Source organism: Salvelinus fontinalis, chromosome 42, assembly GCF_029448725.1.
Source record: "Salvelinus fontinalis isolate EN_2023a chromosome 42, ASM2944872v1, whole genome shotgun sequence".
NCBI classification, from domain to species: domain Eukaryota; kingdom Metazoa; phylum Chordata; class Actinopteri; order Salmoniformes; family Salmonidae; genus Salvelinus; species Salvelinus fontinalis.
Genome location: NC_074706.1, coordinates 20,278,656 through 20,298,315, shown reverse-complemented (window position 1 = coordinate 20,298,315; position 19,660 = coordinate 20,278,656). Strand labels below are relative to the sequence as shown.

The 19,660-nt window shown below is 40.8% G+C and overlaps 1 protein-coding gene across 2 annotated transcripts; it reads right to left on the bottom strand.

Moving 5' to 3' along the window:
- Positions 1–2,851: 2,851 nt before the first annotated feature.
- Positions 2,852–18,320, bottom strand: LOC129841491 (hypermethylated in cancer 1 protein-like). 2 transcript variants are annotated; one of them, XM_055909779.1, is made up of 7 exons: positions 17,844–18,320; positions 16,962–17,092; positions 16,595–16,756; positions 4,085–4,246; positions 3,602–3,713; positions 3,241–3,337; positions 2,852–3,039 (listed from the first exon to the last, which is right to left on the bottom strand). In XM_055909779.1, exons 1-6 carry the CDS (start codon positions 18,124–18,126, stop codon positions 3,333–3,335), a joined length of 855 nt encoding a protein of 284 aa, XP_055765754.1. In that variant the 5' UTR covers positions 18,127–18,320; the 3' UTR covers positions 2,852–3,039; positions 3,241–3,332. The 2 variants fall into 2 exon arrangements, with proteins under 2 accessions (XP_055765754.1, XP_055765753.1); XM_055909778.1 differs by lacking the exons at positions 2,852–3,039; positions 3,241–3,337; positions 3,602–3,713; positions 4,085–4,246 and having other exon boundaries at positions 15,028–16,756; positions 17,844–18,317.
- Between the last annotated feature and the right edge of the window lie 1,340 nt (positions 18,321–19,660).

Below are 19,660 nucleotides of genomic sequence, written 5' to 3'. Positions count from 1 at the left end.
TGTGGATATAGATACTTTTGTACCTGTTTCCTCCAACATCTTCACAAGGTCCTTTGCTGTTGTTCTGGGATTGATTTGCACTTTTCGCACCAAAGTACGTTCATCTCTAGGAGACAGACCACGTCTCCTTCCTGAGCGGTATGACGTTTGCGTGGTCCCATGGTGTTTATACTTGCGTACTATTGTTTGTACAGATGAACGTGGTACCTTCAGGTGTTTGGAAATTGCCCCCAAGGATGAACCAGACTTGTGGCGGTCTACACATATTTTTCTGAGGTCTTGGTTGATTTCTTTTGATTTTCCCATGATGTCAAGGAAAGAGGCACCGAGTCTGAAGGTAGGCCTTGAAATACATCCACAGGTACACCTCCAATTGACTCAAATTATGTCAATTAGCCTATTAGAAGCTTCTAAAGCCATGACATAATTTTCTGGAATTTTCCAAGCTGTTTAAAGGCACAGTCAACTTAGTGTATGTTAACTTCTGACCCACTGGAATTGTGATACAGTGAATTATAAGTTAAATAATCTGTCTGTAAACAATTGTTGGAAAAATTACTTGTGTCATGTACAAAGCAGATGTCCTAACCGACTTGCCAAAACTATAGTTTGTTGACAAGAAATTTGTAGAGTGGTTGAAAAACGATATTTAATGACTCCAACCTAGGTGTATGTAAACTTCCGACTTCAACTGTACACAAAACAGTTAGAAAAAACATAGTTATGTCTCTTGTAACAGTCGTCTAGCAATGTTATTTTTTCATCATCATTGCAAACATGGGCTAAACAGGAGGCAGACAACTGGCTATATGGCAGCATAACTATAAAGATTTATATCATCACACAAAACGCTAATTGTTTTGTCCCAATGTGTAGACCGTCTTGTTTGAGACTATTTCTTTTACAGCAATATCAGTTACACCAGACAGAGAAGGTTGTAGCCTTCATACATATTTTTGGAACTTTCATTAAAATCGCAGCTGTTCAGACATATGAGGCAGAGACATCGGCTATATCATCATATCGATCAAATTGCTTTTGGGTTCAGAAGAGGGTGAGTAAATAGAGAAACTTGAACATGAGTAAATAACACATGCGCAGAATGTGATTTGGATCCTTAGATTTGAGAAAGAGGGGATGAAGACTCTATTCGTAGCCTCTGCCTTTCTGTACATTTGGTACCCTCGCTTTGAGAACATTTATTTGCGAATACTTTGGAAAAGGTTCAACATTACACACATCTTCATGTCAAATAAACATGAATTAAGGCATTATCATTTCCACATGATAAAACACAGGCATCAAACAGGACAAGGTTGTCACTTTATCCGAGAAGCATTTTTACAGATGCCATTACACCAACCATCAACCCTGCCTCATCATACTCATTATTTCCTCAGTTCACCTCATCCAGTTCCCTACTACATCCAAAACCAACAGAATTAACTACAAACTAACTAACTAGGACTACATTACATGTCACTATACTCTATACATGGGCCATGTGCATTTTCTGCGGGTCATTCCTGAGATAGCTCCTCTCTGAGAAACTCATTGCGTACAGGCGAGCGCCCTCTCTCCCGTGTGGACCTTCAAGTAACATCTTCAGATGATGCTGGTGGAAGAACCTTTAGTCACACTGGGAGCAGCTAATAGATATATCCCGTGTGGACCCTCTGGTGCCTCTTCAGGCTGGACGAGTGGGAGAAACTGACCCGGCATAGGTGGCAGCTGAACAATTTCTCCCCTGTGTGGACCCTCTGGTGCCTCTTCAGGTGACAAGCATTGGCAAAGCGCATCTGACACTGGGTACAGCCAAAAGTGTACAACCCCCGTGTGCATCCTCTTGTTGGATCTCCACCTGTTTGGGGAAATGCTTCTCTTTGCCATTAGATCTGCTGATGGCGTTACTATTACTGTCATTTGTCAATGGGCTTGTGTAGCGATTTAGTGTTGAGGAACTGACATTGTCTGAGGTCTGGTTTAACATAAGGAGAGGAGGACGAAGGTCAGGCAGTGTTTGTGTTGTTGCAGGATCCATGGTTCAGTTGATAGATCCTATAGAAGGCAGGCTGAAGGCAGCACCTGTTAGGGGGTTAACCTGAGGCGTCAGTCTCTCTGAATCACAACTATAATAGCAGGATGGAGCATCGCTAGCCAAGTCTGTGTCTGTTCTCTCCCAACGCATATGGACACCTCCCCGTAGACCAAATCTACACCATGCCCTCGTCTCTGCCAGTCTGTTGTCACGGAGACTAAGTTTGGTTGTTGTTCTGTGTTCGACTGTCTGTTTCTGATTGTGGTTATGAAAGGGTTAGGGTCCCAAAGACCCTCCCCATTATTGATTAAGTCTGACCTTAAGAGTCATATGTTTTGCTGCAGGCCTTATAATAGATACTGTTATGTGCCTAAAACTCTGCCGCTATACGTTGTACAAGCCATCTATATTAGTATTTGTGGTTAAGACCTAGCTGTTGTAAGAGTGTGCTTGCATGCTAAGTCTGAGTCAGACCGAAACTAGATAAAGAGAAGTAACCACTGTCTGGTTTTGACATTTTGATCTTGTGTGACAGTGGACAATGCTAATGAATTCAGAGAAGCTAGTGTACTAGGTTACCTTATAAGGTAACCTCAGCATATTGCTGTATACATACATTGACGTAGGTGATCATACCACCAGGGAGTGATCACTTGTATAAAATCAGCTGCGCCCCTAGGTGGGATGCCGAACTTACTTTGAAACACACATGCTGTGTTTCCATTGTCAACTTATGTCTGAAATTGCATTAATAAAGGTTTGATTGATTTACTTAAAAAATGTATTGTCTGACTGCTGATTTCACCAATAAGCCAATGATTGACAAGGAACCTACCCCGACAGTTAACAGTGTTGTTCCCCAGCCCAGAGTTGAAGACACTGTCCAATCCACTGACCTCCACTATGTCGCCGCTGGTCCTGGCATGCTCAGTGATGTCCTCCCCATCTATGGGAATCCAAGATGGCCGCCCAGTCTCCTCTGTTAGCCTCCAGCCAACCACCTGCATGAAGAGTTTAGAAAATATACTTTAAAAACATGACAGAGAACTCTACTCTGGAGTTTTTGTCAATTACCTGGTCAAGTTCATACATTGTGTGTTTTTGTAAGTAAACATAAGTTGTATTGATTTCATTTTATGAATGAAGAAAATTCCCATTGAAGATCTATTACTGTATGTAGGCTATATGTATTTCTCCTTTACCTTGCGCCCCCATCTTTAGTCCACTCAGCAGATCAATGCTCTCTGATCCATCTTGTATGGTGTCTTATTTTATTAGCAGCAGATCAGGCTTCCTATCCTACATGTCAAATCAAATTTTATTGGTCATATACACATGGTTAGCAGATGTTAATGCGAGTGTAGCAAAATGCTCTTACAGTCTACTGACTGGCAGAGAACTCTACATATGGAGTTTTTTTACCTGGTCAAGTTCATTCATTATAATGTGTGGTTTTGTATGTAAACATAAGTTGCATTTATGAATGAAGAAAGACAAGAAATAGCCAGTTGCATCACTATTCCCATTGAAGATCTATTTAGGATATATGTATAGCTTCCTTACCTTGCTCCCCCATCTTTAGTCCACTCAGCAGGTCATTGCTCTCTGGTTCATCTTCTATTGTCTCCTCTTTGACCAGCAGCAGATCAGGCTTCCCATCCTCCATGTCTACTGACTGTAAGAGATACAGAGTGAGAGGATGTTTGATCAAGAAATCTGATATAAGCACCCTGCTATGGAGCATCTTCTGATTGGGCAATGAGGGATTGCTATGAGTACTATGCAAACATGTTAGTTGATTTGATTACTTGACACTAATGGTTTGATCATTGAAAGGCATGGTCCCACACTTAGGATAAAATGTATCAAGATCTGGGCCCGGATCCACAAAAAGTATCAGAGTAGAAGTGCTGATCGATGATCAGTTCCCTACCTGTCTATATAGTCTTATTCATTATGATCTAAAAGGCACTCCTACTCAGAGAGGATTTTTGAAAACGGGCCCTGATCGAATACCATTCAGCCAGTAGTTCACAATAGGCTCACCTCAGTAAGACTGTGTGTGGTCCTGTGCTGCTTAGCTAGATCCTCTGTGGGTTCAGGAGGAGGTGTAGTCTGGTTGTCCTCCATGACCATGTTCCCCTGAGGCTTTCCCAGACCCTCCTCACACCCCTCTTTCACCAGCAGCACCTCTGGACCCTCCTCCTCCTGGAAAAGAGAGGTGATACAGATTACACAGACATACACTCCCTCAGGTACATACACACAGATAATAAACACACTTTCAACATGGAGTGTTTATCCATCCCCACTACGCTTGAGTCCTATACTGTAGTTATATAATTACTTTGTTTTTTGTAAACACATCATTGTGTTGTGGATAAAAATAAATAAGCCGAAGCCTGGTAAAGATCCATCCACTCCTGCTAGTTATAGACCTATTGCACTTACATAAAATCTCTGTAAACTAATAGAAAAGTAGATTGTGGGTAGATTGCTGCATTATCTGGAACATAGGGGTCTATTAAGTCCATCTCAGAGTGGATTCAGAAAAAGAAGGACTACCCTTGATGCATTGGTTACAGTTAGTACCTAGGTGACCAAAGCTTTGGCAATGAAGGAAGTGATGTCAAAAGTATATTTTGACACAAAAAAAGCATATGATACAATGTGGAGGGAAGGTCTACTGATTACATTGAATGGCATGTGTATAGGTGGGAGAATGTACAGCTGGATTATGGATTTGTTTGACCGAACCTTCCAGGTCAGGTTGGAATCGGAGTTATCAAGAGAATATGAGGCGGAAAATGGAACTCCACAGGGTAGCACCATTAGTCCCACCTTATTCACGTTGATGATATCTTAGGAAATATCGGACAGGGTATGGGGCGGCCTTATATGCAGATGATGGTGCCATTGTAATAGATAAAAGGAAAGGAGCGGTTTTAGTAGCAGAGGAATGATCCTTATCATGGGGTTTCAAGTTATCTGTATCTAAACCATGTTCGCGAAACAAAAAGATAAAGGAAGATGTCAGTGATAGATTATATTTACAATGATTGGAAATGGTAACAGAATTTAAGTATTTGGGGCTATGGTTTGAGAAAAAGCTTACATGGAGGCATCATATTACATGTATTGAGACTAAATGTAAGAAAGTATTCAATCTTATGAGAACAATAGTGACTGGGGGGCAGATAGGCAATTTTTTGGCCCAGAGATCGGGAAAAGGGTTGATGAATATGGACTCAGGGACCTTGTTATTGGGCCATCTGTGGCAATAGGAAATGTGCCACTGTGAATATACAGTATGTTGATCTTAGTCTAATCCAACGTTTCCCAAACTTGGTCCTCGGGACCCCAAAGAGTGCACGTTTTGCTTTTTGTTCTAGCACTACACTAAGGCTACTGGATGACAAATAGTTTTTAACCAAGACAGAATAACTTTTCCTACATAACATAGGTACAGCAGATCCCCTTATTGTATGGGACACTTTTAAATGTCAATCAAATGTATTTATAAAGCCCTTCTTACATCAGTTGATATCACAAAGTGCTGTACAGAAACCCAGCCTAAAACCCCAAACAGCAAGCAATGCAGGCGTAGAAGCACGGTGGCTAGGAAAAACTCCCTAGAAAGGCCAGAACCTAGGAAGAAACCTAGAGAGGAACCAGGCTATGAGGGGTGGCCAGTCCTCTTCTGGCTATGCAGGGTGGAGATTATAACAGAACATGACCAAGATGTTCAAATGTTCATAGATGACCAGCAGAGTCATATAATAATAATTAGTGGTTGTAGAGGGTGCTACAGGTACAGTACCTCAGGAGTAAATGTCAGTTGGCTTTTCATAGCCGATCATTCAGAGTATTTCTACTGCTCCTGCTGTCTCTAGAGAGTTGAAAACAGCAGGTCTGGGACAGATACCACGTCCGGTGAAAATGGCATCTAACTGTGCCTTTAGGTGCCATTTGTTTTTTTAGGTCAAAGGAGGTCATCTTAAAAAAGAAAAAGAAGAACTAACAGTACAAATAGATAGTTATAAAAACAGTACCATAGAGGCACCGAATAAGTTAGAGGGTAAACAAATAGAAATGGAGGAACTTATTCAAGAAAGATCAAGTGTAAATATTATAAAAATAAAGCGAACTGGAGGGAATATGGGAAAAATGCACAAAATATTTGTTTTATCTTCAACATAGAAATTATTCACCAACTTACAGTTTGAAGGAGGAAGCAAAGTACTTTAAGCATGTTTTAATTTCAGTCTTCTCCATTAAAAAGGTATTGTAGGATATTATTCATTCTAATTAGACAGGTGTTTTACATGGACAATACATTGGAGATAATATACAGTGTATTCGGAAAGTATTCAGACCCCATGACTTTTTCCACATTTTGTTACGTTACAGCCTTATTCAAAAATTTATTAAAATGTTTGTTTTTTCATCAATCTACACAAAATAACCCGTAATAAAGCAAAAACGTTTTTTTAATCATTTTAAAGGCTTATGTAAATAATACTTATGTAAATAAGGTATGTTTTTTATTTTTAATACATTTGCAAAAATGTCTAAACCTGTTTTCGCTTTGTCATTATGGGGTTTTGTGTGTCGATTGATGTGGAAAACCCCCAAATTTAAATAGGTTTTAGAGTAAGGCTGTAACATAACAAAATGGGGGAAAATCAAGGGCTCTGAATACTTTCCAAATGGACTTTAAGACAAATACTGGAAACAAAAGAACACTATGACATTTTTTTGGGGGGGGGAACCAGGTCTGGTATTCCTTTGGTAAAGGCCTTTGATAAAGTACGACTGGAATTTATATATAAAACGCCTGGACTATTTTAATTTGAGAATCTCTTATACAATGTGTTAAAGTTATGTATAGTAAACTCAGGAGTAAAATAGTAAATAATGGCTACTTCTCTGAAAGTATTAAATTGTCAAGAGGAGTAAAACAAGGTTGTCCACTATCGGCATATCTATCTAAATCAGATCCAACAATAATATCAAGGGGCTAGAAATCCAGGGCTTGAAAACAAAGGTGTCATTGTACGCTGATGATTCATGTTTTCTTTTAATTCCGCAATTTGAATCCCTGCACAGCCTCATAAAGGATCTAGATAACTTTTCTAACCTCTCTGGAGGTTCATAAAACCAAATTATGATAAATGCCATATTACATCTATAAAAAAAAATACTTTTACATTACTGTGTAGTTTCCCAATAAAATTATCCGACAGTGAAGCGAACATACTCGGCATTCATATCGCGAAATAAATAAATTCTCACTACAATACATTTTTAATAGAAATTTAGCCAGATTAGATAAGATTTTGCTCCCACTGAAAGTACAACACCTGTCTATTTGTGGAAAAATCACCCTGATTAATTCGTTAGTCATATCCCAGTTTACCCATTTATTTATGTTCCACTTTATTTGGAATGGCAAGCCAGGAAAAATTAAAATGGGCCTATTTCTATAATGAATATGAATTCGGAGGGCAGAAATTATTAAATATGAAAGCATAGGACCTCTCACTAAAGGCTTCAGTCATTCAAAAACTATACTTAAATCCTAGTTGGTTCTCCAGCAGATATGTAAAAATGGCTCATCTTGTGTTCAAGAATGGTCTTTTTCCATTCATTCAGATTACAACCTCTCACTTTCAGTTATTTGAAAATGAAAAGATCTCCACAATATCGCTATTTTTAAAACAAGCAATAGAAAGCTGGTTGCAATATCAATTTAATCCAGCAGAAAAAAAAACAGAACAAATATTAGAACAAATACATGACCAAAGGTATGTGGACACCTGCTCGTCATGTGCATTAATATGGAGTTGGTCCCCCCTTTGCTGCTTTAACAGCCTCCACTCTTCTGGGAAGGCTTTCCACTAGATGTTGAAACATTGCTGCGGGGACTTGCTTCCATTCAGTCACAAGAGCATTAGTGAGGTCGAGCACTGATGTCGTGCGATTAGGCCTGGCTTGCAGTCGGCGTTCCAATTCATCCCAGCCTACCACTTTGTGGCTGAGCCATTGTTGCTCCTAGACGTTTCCACCTCACAATAACAACACTTACATTTGACCGGAGTAGCTCTTGCAGGGCAGAATTGTGACTAACTGACTTGTTGGAAATGTGACATCCTGTGACGGTGCCACGTTAAAAGTCACTGAGCTCTTCAGTAAAGCCATTCTACTGACAATGCTTGTCTATGGAGATTGCATGGCTGTGTGCTCAATTTTATACACCTGTAAGCAACAGGTGTGGCTGAAATAGCCGAATCCACTAATTTAAAGGGGTGTCCACATACACTACCGTTCAAAAGTTAGGGGTCATAGAAATTAAAAAAAATACATGAAATTAGTTGAAAAATTAATAGGAAATATAGTCAAGACGTTGACAAGGTTACAAATAATGATTTTTAATTGAAAAAATAACTGTGTCATTCAAACTTAGTTTTCATCAAAGAAGCCTCCATTTGCAGCAATTACAGCCTTGCAGACTTTTAGCATTCTAATTGTCAATTTGTTGAGGTAATCTGATGAGATTTCACCCCATGCTTCCTGAAGCACCTCCCACAAGTTGGATTGGCTTGATGGCCACTTCTTACGGTCAAGCTGCTCCCACAACAGCTCAATAAGGTTGCGATCCGGTGACTGTGCTGGCCACTCCATTATAGGCAGAATACCAGCTGACTGCTTCTTCCATAAATAGTTGTTGCATAGTTTGGAGCTATGCTGTGGGTCATTGTCCTGTTGTAGGAGGAAATTGGCTCCAATTAAGCGCCGTCCACAGGGTATGGCATGGCGTTGCAAAATGGAGTAATAGCCTTCCTTCTTCAAGATCCCTTTTACCTAGTACAAATCTCCCACTTTACCATCAACAAAAGCACCCCCAGACCATCACATTGCCTCCACCATGCTTGACAGATGGCGTCAAGCACTCCTCCAGCGTCTTTTCATTTTTTCTGCATCTCAAGAATGCTCTTCTTCGTGATCTGAACACCTCAAACATAGATGTCTGTCCATAACACTTTTTTCCAATCTTCCTCTGTCCAGTGTCTGTGTTATTTTGCCCATCTTAATCTTTTCTTTTTATTGGTCTGAGATATTGCTTTTTCTTTGCAACTCTGCCTAGAAGGCCAGCATCCCGGAGTCGCCTCTTCACAGTTGACGATGAGACTGTTGTTTTCCGGGTAAAGCTGCCAGTTGAGGACTTGTAAGGCGTCTGTTTCTTAAACTAGACACTAATGTACTTGTCCTCTTGCTCAGTTGCGCACCGGGGCCTCCCACTCCTCTTTCTAGTCTGGTTAGAGACAGTTTGCGCTGTTCTGTGAAGGGAGTAGTATACAGCGTTGTACGAGATCTTCAGTTTCTTGGAAATTTATCACGTGGAATAGCCTTAATTTCTCAGAACAAGAATAGACTGATGAGTTTCAAAAGAAAGTACTTTGTTTCTGGCCATTTTGAGCCTGTAATCGAACACACAAATGCTGGTGCATTTGTCTAAAGAAGGCTAGTTTTATTGCTTCTCTAATCAGCACAACAGTTTTCAGCTGTGCTAACATAATTGCAAAAAGGTTTTCTAATGATCAATTAGACTTTTAAAATGATAAACTTGGATAGGCTAACACAACTTGCCATTGGAACAAAGGAGTGATGGTTGCTAATAATTGGCCAATGTAGATATTCCATAAAAAATCTGTCGGTTCCAGCTACAATAGTCATTTACAACATTAACAATGTCTACACTGTATTTCTGATCAATTTGATGTTATTTTAGTGGACAAAAAAATGTGCTTTTCTTTCAAAAACAAGGACATTTCTAAGTGACCCCAAACTTTTGAATGGTAGTGTACGTTTGTATATATAGTTTATTATGGTTAAATTCAAATATACTAATCGATTAAAATAAAAATGGAAATTTATTAAAAACTGTAATCTTTGTAAATGATATCATAAAGAGGACTGGTGGAGTTGTCGCATATGCAGTTAACAAAAATATATGGAAATGTCTGCTCTATCCAAAATTACAACCAACTGATTGCAGCATTGCCACAAACATGGAGGAGGCAAGTAGAAAGGGGAGAAGGTAAGGAACTTGTCTGTCGGCCGTGCATTAAAGACCAAAATTTGCAATAGAAAATTGTGATAATTAAAAAAAGTTAACCAGTTTCATTTAAGGACCAAAAAATGTACAGCTGCACCATACAAAATAGTTTTGGATATACCGATTCCATGGTACATGGTTTATGAACTGATACACAAAACGACACCGGATTCAAATCTTAGTTTTTCAATTTAAATTATTATACAGAATTCTTGCAACCAATGGAATGTGGCTTACGAAAGTATTCACCCCCCTTGGCACTTACAACCTGGAATTATAGATTTCTTTTTTGGGGGGGGGGGGTGTTAATATCATTTGATTTACACAACATGCCTACCACTTTGAAGATTATTTTGTGTAACAAACAGATAAGACAAAAAAAACGGAAAACTTGAGCATGCATAACTATTCACCCACCCAAAGTCAATAGTTTGTAGAGCCACTTTTTGCAGCAATTACAGCTGCAAGTCTCTTGGGGTATGTCTCTATAAGCTTGGCACATCTAGCCACTGGGGTTTTTGCCCATTCTTCAAGGCAAAACTGCTCCAGCTCCTTCAAGCTGGTGTTCTCAATTAGTTTGAGGTCTGGGTTTTGACTAGGACATTCCAAGACATTTAAATGGCTCCCCTTAAACCACTCGAGTGTTGCCTTAACAGTATGCTTAGGGTTATTGTCCTGCTGGAAGGTTAACCTCCTTCCCAGTCTCAAATCTCTGGAAGACAAACAGGTTTCCCTCAAGAATTTCCCTGTATTTAGCGCCATCCATCATTCTTTAAATTCTGACCAGTTTCCCAGTCCCTGTCAATGAAAAACATCTCACAGCATGATGCTGCGACCACCATGATTCACTGTGGGGATGGTGTTCTCGGGGTGATGAGAGGTGTTGGGTTTGCGCCAGACATAGCGTTTTCCTTGATGGCTAAAAAGCTAAATTTGAGTCTCATCTGACCAGAGTACCTTCTTCCATGTGTTTGGGGAGTCTCCCACATGCCTTTTGGTGACCACCAAACTGGTTTGCTTATTTCTTTCTTTAAGCAATGGCTTTTTTCTGGCCAAGCCCAGCTCTGTGGAGTGAAGGCTTAAAGTGGTCCTGTGGACAGATACTCTAATCTCTGCTGTGGAGCTTTGCAGCTCCTTCAGGGTTATCTTTGGTCTCTTTGTTGCCTCTCTGGTTCATGCCCTCCTTGCCTGGTCTGTGAGTTTTGGTGGCTGGTTTGTTGTGGTGCCATATTCTTTCCATTTTTTAATAATGGATTTCAATGGTGCTCCATGGGATGTTCAAAGTTTCTGATATTTTTTTTAACCCAACCCCGATCTGTACTTCGCCACAATTTTGTCCCTGATCTGTTTGGAGAGCTCCTTAGTCTTCATGGTGCCACTTGCTTAGTGATGTTGCAGACTCTGGGGTCTTTCAAACAGGTGTATATATACTGAGATCGTGTGACAGATCATGTGACACTTAAATAAAGTCCACGTGTGCAATCTAACTAATTATGTGACTTCTGAAGATAATTGGTTGCACCAGATCTTATTTAGGGGCTTCATAGAAAAGGGGGTGAATACATACAGTATGCACACACCACTTTTCTGTTTTTTTTTTGTTTTTTTTTTAAAACAGGGATTTTTTTTCATTTCACTTCACCAATTTGGACTATTTTGTGTATGTCCATTACATGAAATCCTAATAAAAATCTATTTAAATTACAGGGTGTAACGCAACAAAATAGGACAAATGCCAAGGGGAATGAATACTTTTGCAAGGCACTGTATATATATGGGGGATACAACCATCCCAGCTCTGCAGATTTTGCTGTGAAGAGACTCATTAGACCCCTTGTTTTGGTACTACCCATATGTAGCTTGTTTCTGGTTGCAGGTTCAGGAATGGTAGAAAAAATGCAACATTTACTTGGAGCTAACTCTGCAAATAGCACTGCTGGGTGATTTGATAAGTCATAGTCAATCAATCATACTCTTAGCATAGGTGTTTCTTTAACTTTAACTTACAATCTGTAGAAACTGAGAATTGAAAGGTTCAGAACTTTTGTGAAAAATCACAGCACAGTGGAAAAATATATGGCAGCTAGAAATCAAAACTGGATGGTGTTCAGAGATAGATAGGAGGGGTTGGGGTAGCTGAAAGCTGGGTGTGAATACTTAAGTAAATTATATTTCTGGATTTCATTTAATACATTTGCAAAAATCTCTAAAAACATGTTTTCACTTTGTCATTATGGGGTATTGCGTGTCGATGGGTGAGGGAAAAAAAACGAATTCATTTTGAATTCAGGCTGTAATGTAACTAAATGTGGAATAAATCATGGGGCATTAATACTTATTTTTTTGTACAATCTTTTTTTACAATACATCCACATACAAACGACAACATACAGATGCTCACAAACATCCACATCATCTCTGCCCAGACCCACCTGCTCGCACCCCCATCACTCTCTGCCAAATGGCCTCAAACTGCACCATTTTGTTTCTCTCCGTCGCCGGCACACTTTCAACATTTAGATAATACAGCATTTGACCTTTCCATTGCTGAAATGTGAAAAGCTTTCCAAGAATTGTTCCATAGGGTTGTTAGTGAATGATATTGGTTCTTGTAGAATACGTTTCATTTTCTTCCATATTGTTAGTGTTCTTAACTATGAAGCTGTTCATGTTCTTAGCTTTCTTCTTTGAAAATAGACAAGTGAAACAATTCTTGGTATGAAGGCACTGTATTTCCATATTGAAGCCATGCATTACTTAGAACAATGTGGACTGCAAACATGTTCAACATATTTAGCAATAGATAGGCCTAGATTTTGTTATTTCGTTTCTGTAAGCTACTTAACAAACTTGTCTATATTGGAACATTGGATATAACGGTTATTTAAAGCTTTCAGGAATTTTTGCAGTATATTTGCATTTGCATCCTGATAAAAAAGGAGCCCACTAGAGTATGTAACCCCAACCAAACCTTCACTGATTTGATCTTGGTGTCTGATAATCTAAGATGTTTAAAAGTGGTGTCATTCCCTTGGGGATTAGTGATAATTCTATGATTTACTGCACAAGGTGAAAAAAGAAAAAAAAGCTCTCACAACACAATAACTGCGAGACCAATGAAACATGATAACAAAGATGCCTTTATTGATCAATTGAGTAAAGTTAACTGGGACCCGTAACTTCAATGTCTAGATATGGATAATAACTGAAAACCCTTTTAAAAAATCATCTTTTATTTAACAAAAACACCAAAAAAAGAAACAGGTTAACTATTTCACAAAATGTTTCTTAAGCATTGTGGATACTACGGCTCCATGGAAAACTGTTAGAATTAAACAAAGAACTGAACCTTGGATGAATCAGGAAATCCTTGAGGCCAATAAATCAAGGAATACTACTTTTCAAGAATATAACAGTACCAAAGATGAAGAGCCTCTTAATAGACACATAATCCTAAGGAAGAAATCTAGTCAGATGATTGAAGATGTCAACAAAACATTTAAAAAAACTAAAATAGTGAAAATAAGAATAATACTAAGAAGTTGTGGCAGTCACTAAACAGTGATGGGCAGAAGGCAAATTGTAAAATAGTTGGTCTGGAGGTCATTGGGGAAATAACATTTGACAAGGAAGTGGTAACTGATAAATTCAAAACCTTTTTCACAACAGTTGCTACAAATTTGGTTCAGAAGCAACCTGATTGTACTGGAGTGTTTGGTTATGGTCAGGTTTGGACGCTACAGTTGTTCTCGTGAGAAAACCAATTTTTGGGATGTCTCATGGTCATCAACTCCAGCCCTTTCTCGCCACCACTAGCTACTGCACCCACAATTATCGCTGTGAAAATAGCAAACATATTTCAGACACAACCCTGGACCTGTTGCATTACTGCCAGCGCTAAGATTTATCATTGCATTAGGTTTGTTATTATAGAGTCTTTAGAATCAAAAGTCCCATTTTGTGTTTATTAAACATAAACAAGAGTAAAATACACCATATGAAAACGACACATCAACAAGTAAAGTCAGCATGAACTTGATAAACTTTATTAATTTTCTCATAAAAGGTGTCTTGGGAAATTGTGTTAACATCATATATCCTACACAGTACAAACAATATGTAACAGACTTTTCAGGCTTATATATGCCTTTATATACAGGCTCAAAATGGCCAGAAACAAAGACCTTTCTTCTGAAACTTGTCGGTCTATTCTTGTTCTGAGAAATTAAGGCTATTCTATGTGAGAAAATGCCAAGAAACTGACGATCTCGTACAACGCTGTGTACTACTCCCTTCAAAGAACAGCGCAAACTGTCTCTAACCAGAATAGAAAGAGGAGTGGGAGGCCCCAGTGCACAACTGAGCAAGAGGACAAGTACATTAGAGTGTCTAGTTTGAGAAACAGACGCCTCACAAGTCCTCAACTGGCATCTTCATTAAATAGTAACCACAAAACACCAGTCTCAACGTCAACAGTGAAGAGGTGACTCCGGGATGCTGGCCTTCTAGGCAGAGTTTCAAAGAAAAAGCCATATCTCAGACAGACCAATAAAAATAAAAGATTAAGATGGGCAAAAGAACAGACACTGGACAGAGGACCCAGAGTCGCTTCTTCACTGTTGACGTTGAGACTGGTGTTTTGCGGGTACTATTTAATGAAGCTGCCAGTTGAGGACTTGTGAGGCGTCTCTTTCTCAAACTAGACACTCTAATGTCCTCTTGCTCAGTTGTGCACCGGGGCCTCCCACTCCTCTTTCCGGTTAGAGCCAGTTTGCGCTGTTCTGTGAAGGGAGTAGTACACGGCGTTGTACGAGATATTCAGTTTCTTGGCAATTTCTTGCATGGAATAGCCTTCATTTCTCATAACAAGAATAGACTGATGAGTTTCAGAAGAAAATCCTTTGTTTCTGGCTATTTTGAGCCTGTAATCGAAACCCCAAACGCTGATGCTCCAGATACTCAACTAGTCTAAAGAATGACAGGAGTGATAGTTGCTGATAATGGGCCTCCCTATGCCTATGTAGATATTCATTTATTTTTTTTATCAGCCGTTTCCAGCTACAATAGTAATTTACAACATTAACACTGTCTACACTGTATTTCTGCTCAATTTGATGTTATTTTAATGGACCTAAAAAAAGACCTAAAAAAAGTGTTTTTCTTTCAAAAACAAGGACATTTCTAAGTGACCCCAAACTTTTGAGCGGTAGTGTATATCAAACAATGTCTGGATGCGATATTCTATTCAGGAATATTCAACACTGAAATCTGTTTCTCTCGTTATTCAAAATGCATCTGTGGATCCATTCTGCTGACAACAATGAAAATTCATCTTTGTCTTTAATGCAGGGTTTGATGTAAATGTGAGAAGCTATCGAGTGGAATGGTTTCTTTCTATGTTATAGAGTGGAATGGTTTTTCTGCTGGTGTATCCTGAGGCATCTCCTTTCTGAGAACCTCTTCCCACACTGCGTACAGGCGAACGGCCTCTCTCCTGTGTGGACCTTCATGTGCATCTTCAGGTGGTCCTGGCGGGAGAACCTCTTCTCACACTGTGGGCAGCTGTAGGGTTTCTCCCCTGTGTGGACCCTCTGGTGCCTCTTCAGGTCACCAGCCTGGACAAAGCGCATCTGACACTGGGTACAACTGAAGCATTTCACTCCTGTGTGGACCCTCTGGTGGATCTCCACCTTCTGGGGGCAGCTGAAGCCTTTGTTACAGAACATGCAAAGGAACCGTTTCTCTTTAATATTGCCTGATGTGTCTCCCCCTCCCGGAGCCAGGGCTTTAGCCCTGTCGTTTGAGTTCAATACCTCATCGAAACGGACGCTTCCATGTGAATCGGAAGGCCCCATCGACGCGGACACTGGGTCGCGATCCCTGAACACATGTAAAGAGGAGGGGGTGGCGATATTTAGATTTGTCTCTAAGCTTCCCCTGTAATCTAAGAAATCTCTGCCCTGTGAGTGTCCCTCTACGAGGTGACTATCTGCATTCCATGTGGGAGGAACGTCGCCCTCCACTTTCACAGTCACTTCATCTACGACGATAACCTCCCCTCTCTTATCTAGGCACCCTTCAGAGTGTACACTACTACTGTACCGGTTCCAGTCCCCTTTAGACAGATCAGTCTGTGTCTCTAAACCCAAGGGCATGTTGCCTGGGTCTATCTCTGTAGCATAAGAACAAGACGGATCATCACCGCCAATGTTTAACGCATCACCATAGCCATCCCCACGGGTATGAACCATCCTGTGGCTCTGATGAAATACCGGTAAATACTCCGAGCTAGGGGCAGGAGGACAGCCCAGTCTCCCCAGGCCCTGTCTCTCTGGGTCTGATCTGTGGTCAGATCCTGTGTGTAAGAGCCTGTGTGTTACAGTTAAAGTCTCTGTGTCTGTCTCTGACTTGAGGACCGTGTTCGGCATTCCACTGACCTCCGTGATGCTGCGTTGGGTCCTGAGCGGCGCTGGGGCGGTATCCTCCGTGGCTACAGGGGGATCACCTGCCGCACCAGTCTGGTTGTCTCTGCTGTGCCGTGGGTCCTCCTCTCCTTCAGATCTCTCCTGCTTGACCCCAGGACCTGCAGCCTCTGCAGACTGACACAAGAAGAGAGGACATTACTATCAGTACATGGGTTGAATTGGATAACAATGTCAAAGGGAAGTCTCAAGCTCCCCTATGGCATATAAATTAGGACGTAAATGTAAGCAAGTGAATAGCTGAGGGGAGCCTTTGAAATAAACTGTCCACATTTGATTTACAAAGTAACTGTAATTTTTTACATAACACTATTACACTAACCTCTATCATGATAATGTGCTGGGTTGAGGTTCCACTCCCCTCATCAACAGTGATTGGTTGGTCATCTCTCCATGCATTGTGTCCTGCTGTCTTCACAAAGCTCCTGTGGCCTCCAGTGAGATGTCCTTCTCCTGAGAGAGTGATTGGGGGTGAAAGAGGTGGTAAGGTTAGCTACGGTCAATGCAACGGTATATTGTGCACTATAGACACTGTCTAGAATTGACAAGGATGTAAGGTAACACTTTTCATAACTTCTTGATATACGATTTATTGATTGATGTATTATGTTCCATGCATCAGATTGTTTTTAATTAGTAAATCATAGGAAATGCAGTAAATCAAGAACCTGGTAAGAATTTTGCTGTGGGTCATCTTTTGTATGGGTTATGTTGATGCCACAAAAGGAGTACTCTTGTTGATGCTGTTTATTACCTTCCACAAGTAAGATATTCACACTGTGCTGTGGGAGTTTAGTAGCAACTAGCTATACCGGTTCGTTAGTATGTATTAGAATGCTTAGCTTTGGCACAAGATGAGCAGTGCTCTAAGTTTCGTTAAACCATGAAGCAAAAGAAGACAATCAACAGACGCATGCCCACTATATATGAAATTCCCATGAACAACAGTAGCCAATAGAATTACAGGGGACGTGCCAACACATGGTGAGCACCATAGAATCCCTATGGTTTGAGGTGCAATGACTGTACAATAGCGACACTATGATATTGGCTCTTATTTGCACAAGATAGCCATGTAAATCAGGGGAATTATTGCAAACTATCCAAAAACTGACCAAGACCCCAATCTGGGTAATACATATAAGCATATGTGCAGAGGGGAACCGGGCGACAGGCCGTTGCCGCCTCGGCCTGCTAAATGTACCTCTTGCCATTCCTCTGTATCGGTCGAGGATCTTAACACTACTGGGACGACTGGCGAGTACGCGCTCTCGTATTGTCCTCTCTGCGCGCTCCCGTGACACCTTCAGTTCCAGTAGCTGTAGTTTCCTCCGCAATCCCCTGTTTTCTTTCTGACTTTGAGTTACTTCCAAACGAAACACTGCATAGTCGTCGTCTACGAGTTTACAGATCTCTGCCACGGCTGCATTCGCTAGCACCTCCATAATGGAGGCTATTTGAGTGTGAAAACCCACACAGTTAGCCATTATTAGCAGCTAGCTAGTTTTACCTCGATAACATCTATAAACCAAGTCTTGTATCAAACGTGAATTAAAGACTACATGGTTTAAGTATGAGTTCCAGGGTGTTAATGAACGTCTAAATAACAATAAAAAGCTGACGTGTAAATGGTTCTTGGTCTTCTTTGTTATCATGGCGTTCCACATTTGTTTGTGCATCCTGCCACCTATTGTACAGGAGGAGTGTGTGGTCGATCATGACACAAAAATAAAAAGAGGGACTTTAAAAAAAATGCACCACCAATTAACCCTACACCTATATACACCACTATTTAATAAAAAAAATAATTAACACCACCCCATTTCACTACTTTGACCCCAACTGATCCTACAACAGGCTGATGGCCTGGGGAGGACATGACTGTTTAATTTAACACACCTTGACTCTTTTGCTGTAAAATCTTGTACATCCAAGTACTTCTCTGCAGCTGCCACCACAACAGCTGTTTTCTGTGATTTACATGCCATTACTGTGGTACAGTTGATAACCATGACAATGAATGCTAAGAAGCCAACCTTACCAAAGCACAAATTCGTATCACTATGTATTGGCCTAGGCCTACTACTCACACTTGACCCATCATCCTCTACTCTCTTCACTGCCTCAGTGTAACAGGGTTGGTTATGTTTCCACTTGCCTCTAAAGAAATGCCATTTCACATCCGTTACACTCACCCCCCTTTCGACCTCCTCCTTTTTCCGCAGCAACCAGTGATCCGGGTCAACAGCATCAATGTAACAGTTTAACTTTAGTCCGTCCCCTTGCCCCGAACCGGGCGCGAACCAGGGATCCTCTGCACACATCAACAACAGTCATTCACGAAGCATCGTTACCCATCGCTCCACAAAAGCCACGGCAACCAGTGATCCGGGTCAACATCATCAATCTAACAGTTTAACTTTATGGCATCCCCTCGCCCCGACCCGGGCGTGAACCAGGGACCCTGTGCCCACATCAACAACAGTCACCCACGAAGCGTTGTTACCCATCGCTCCACAAAGGCCACGGCTCTTGCAGAGCAAGGGGAACCACTACTTCAAGGTATCAAAGCGAGTGACGTCACCGATTGAAACGCTATTAGCGCGCACCACCGCTAACTAGCTAGCCATTTCACATCGGTTAAATCAGCATATGACACCTTCTATTCTACTCTGACCCTGGCAACCTCAACCGGTCTCTCTTGCACCGGGCACTTCTGATCCTCTGCAACATGGGCACCCCCACAATTGACACTGTTTTTTCCACCGATACTACACATTCTATTGTCCAATGCCCTCTTATCACATTTTGGAAACTCACTCCTACACACTTCTGTAATATGACCATAAGCTTGGCATCTGAAACACCTTAGTGGGTTCGGCACAAAAGCTCTCATGGGACAACTGACATATCCTAACATGACTTCATCAGGTAAAGACTGCTTCAAAACTCAAAAGGAGAGACGTGTCTTCTCAGTTTCACCACGCTTGCCACCGGGTCTGCGTCGCACCAAACGGCGGG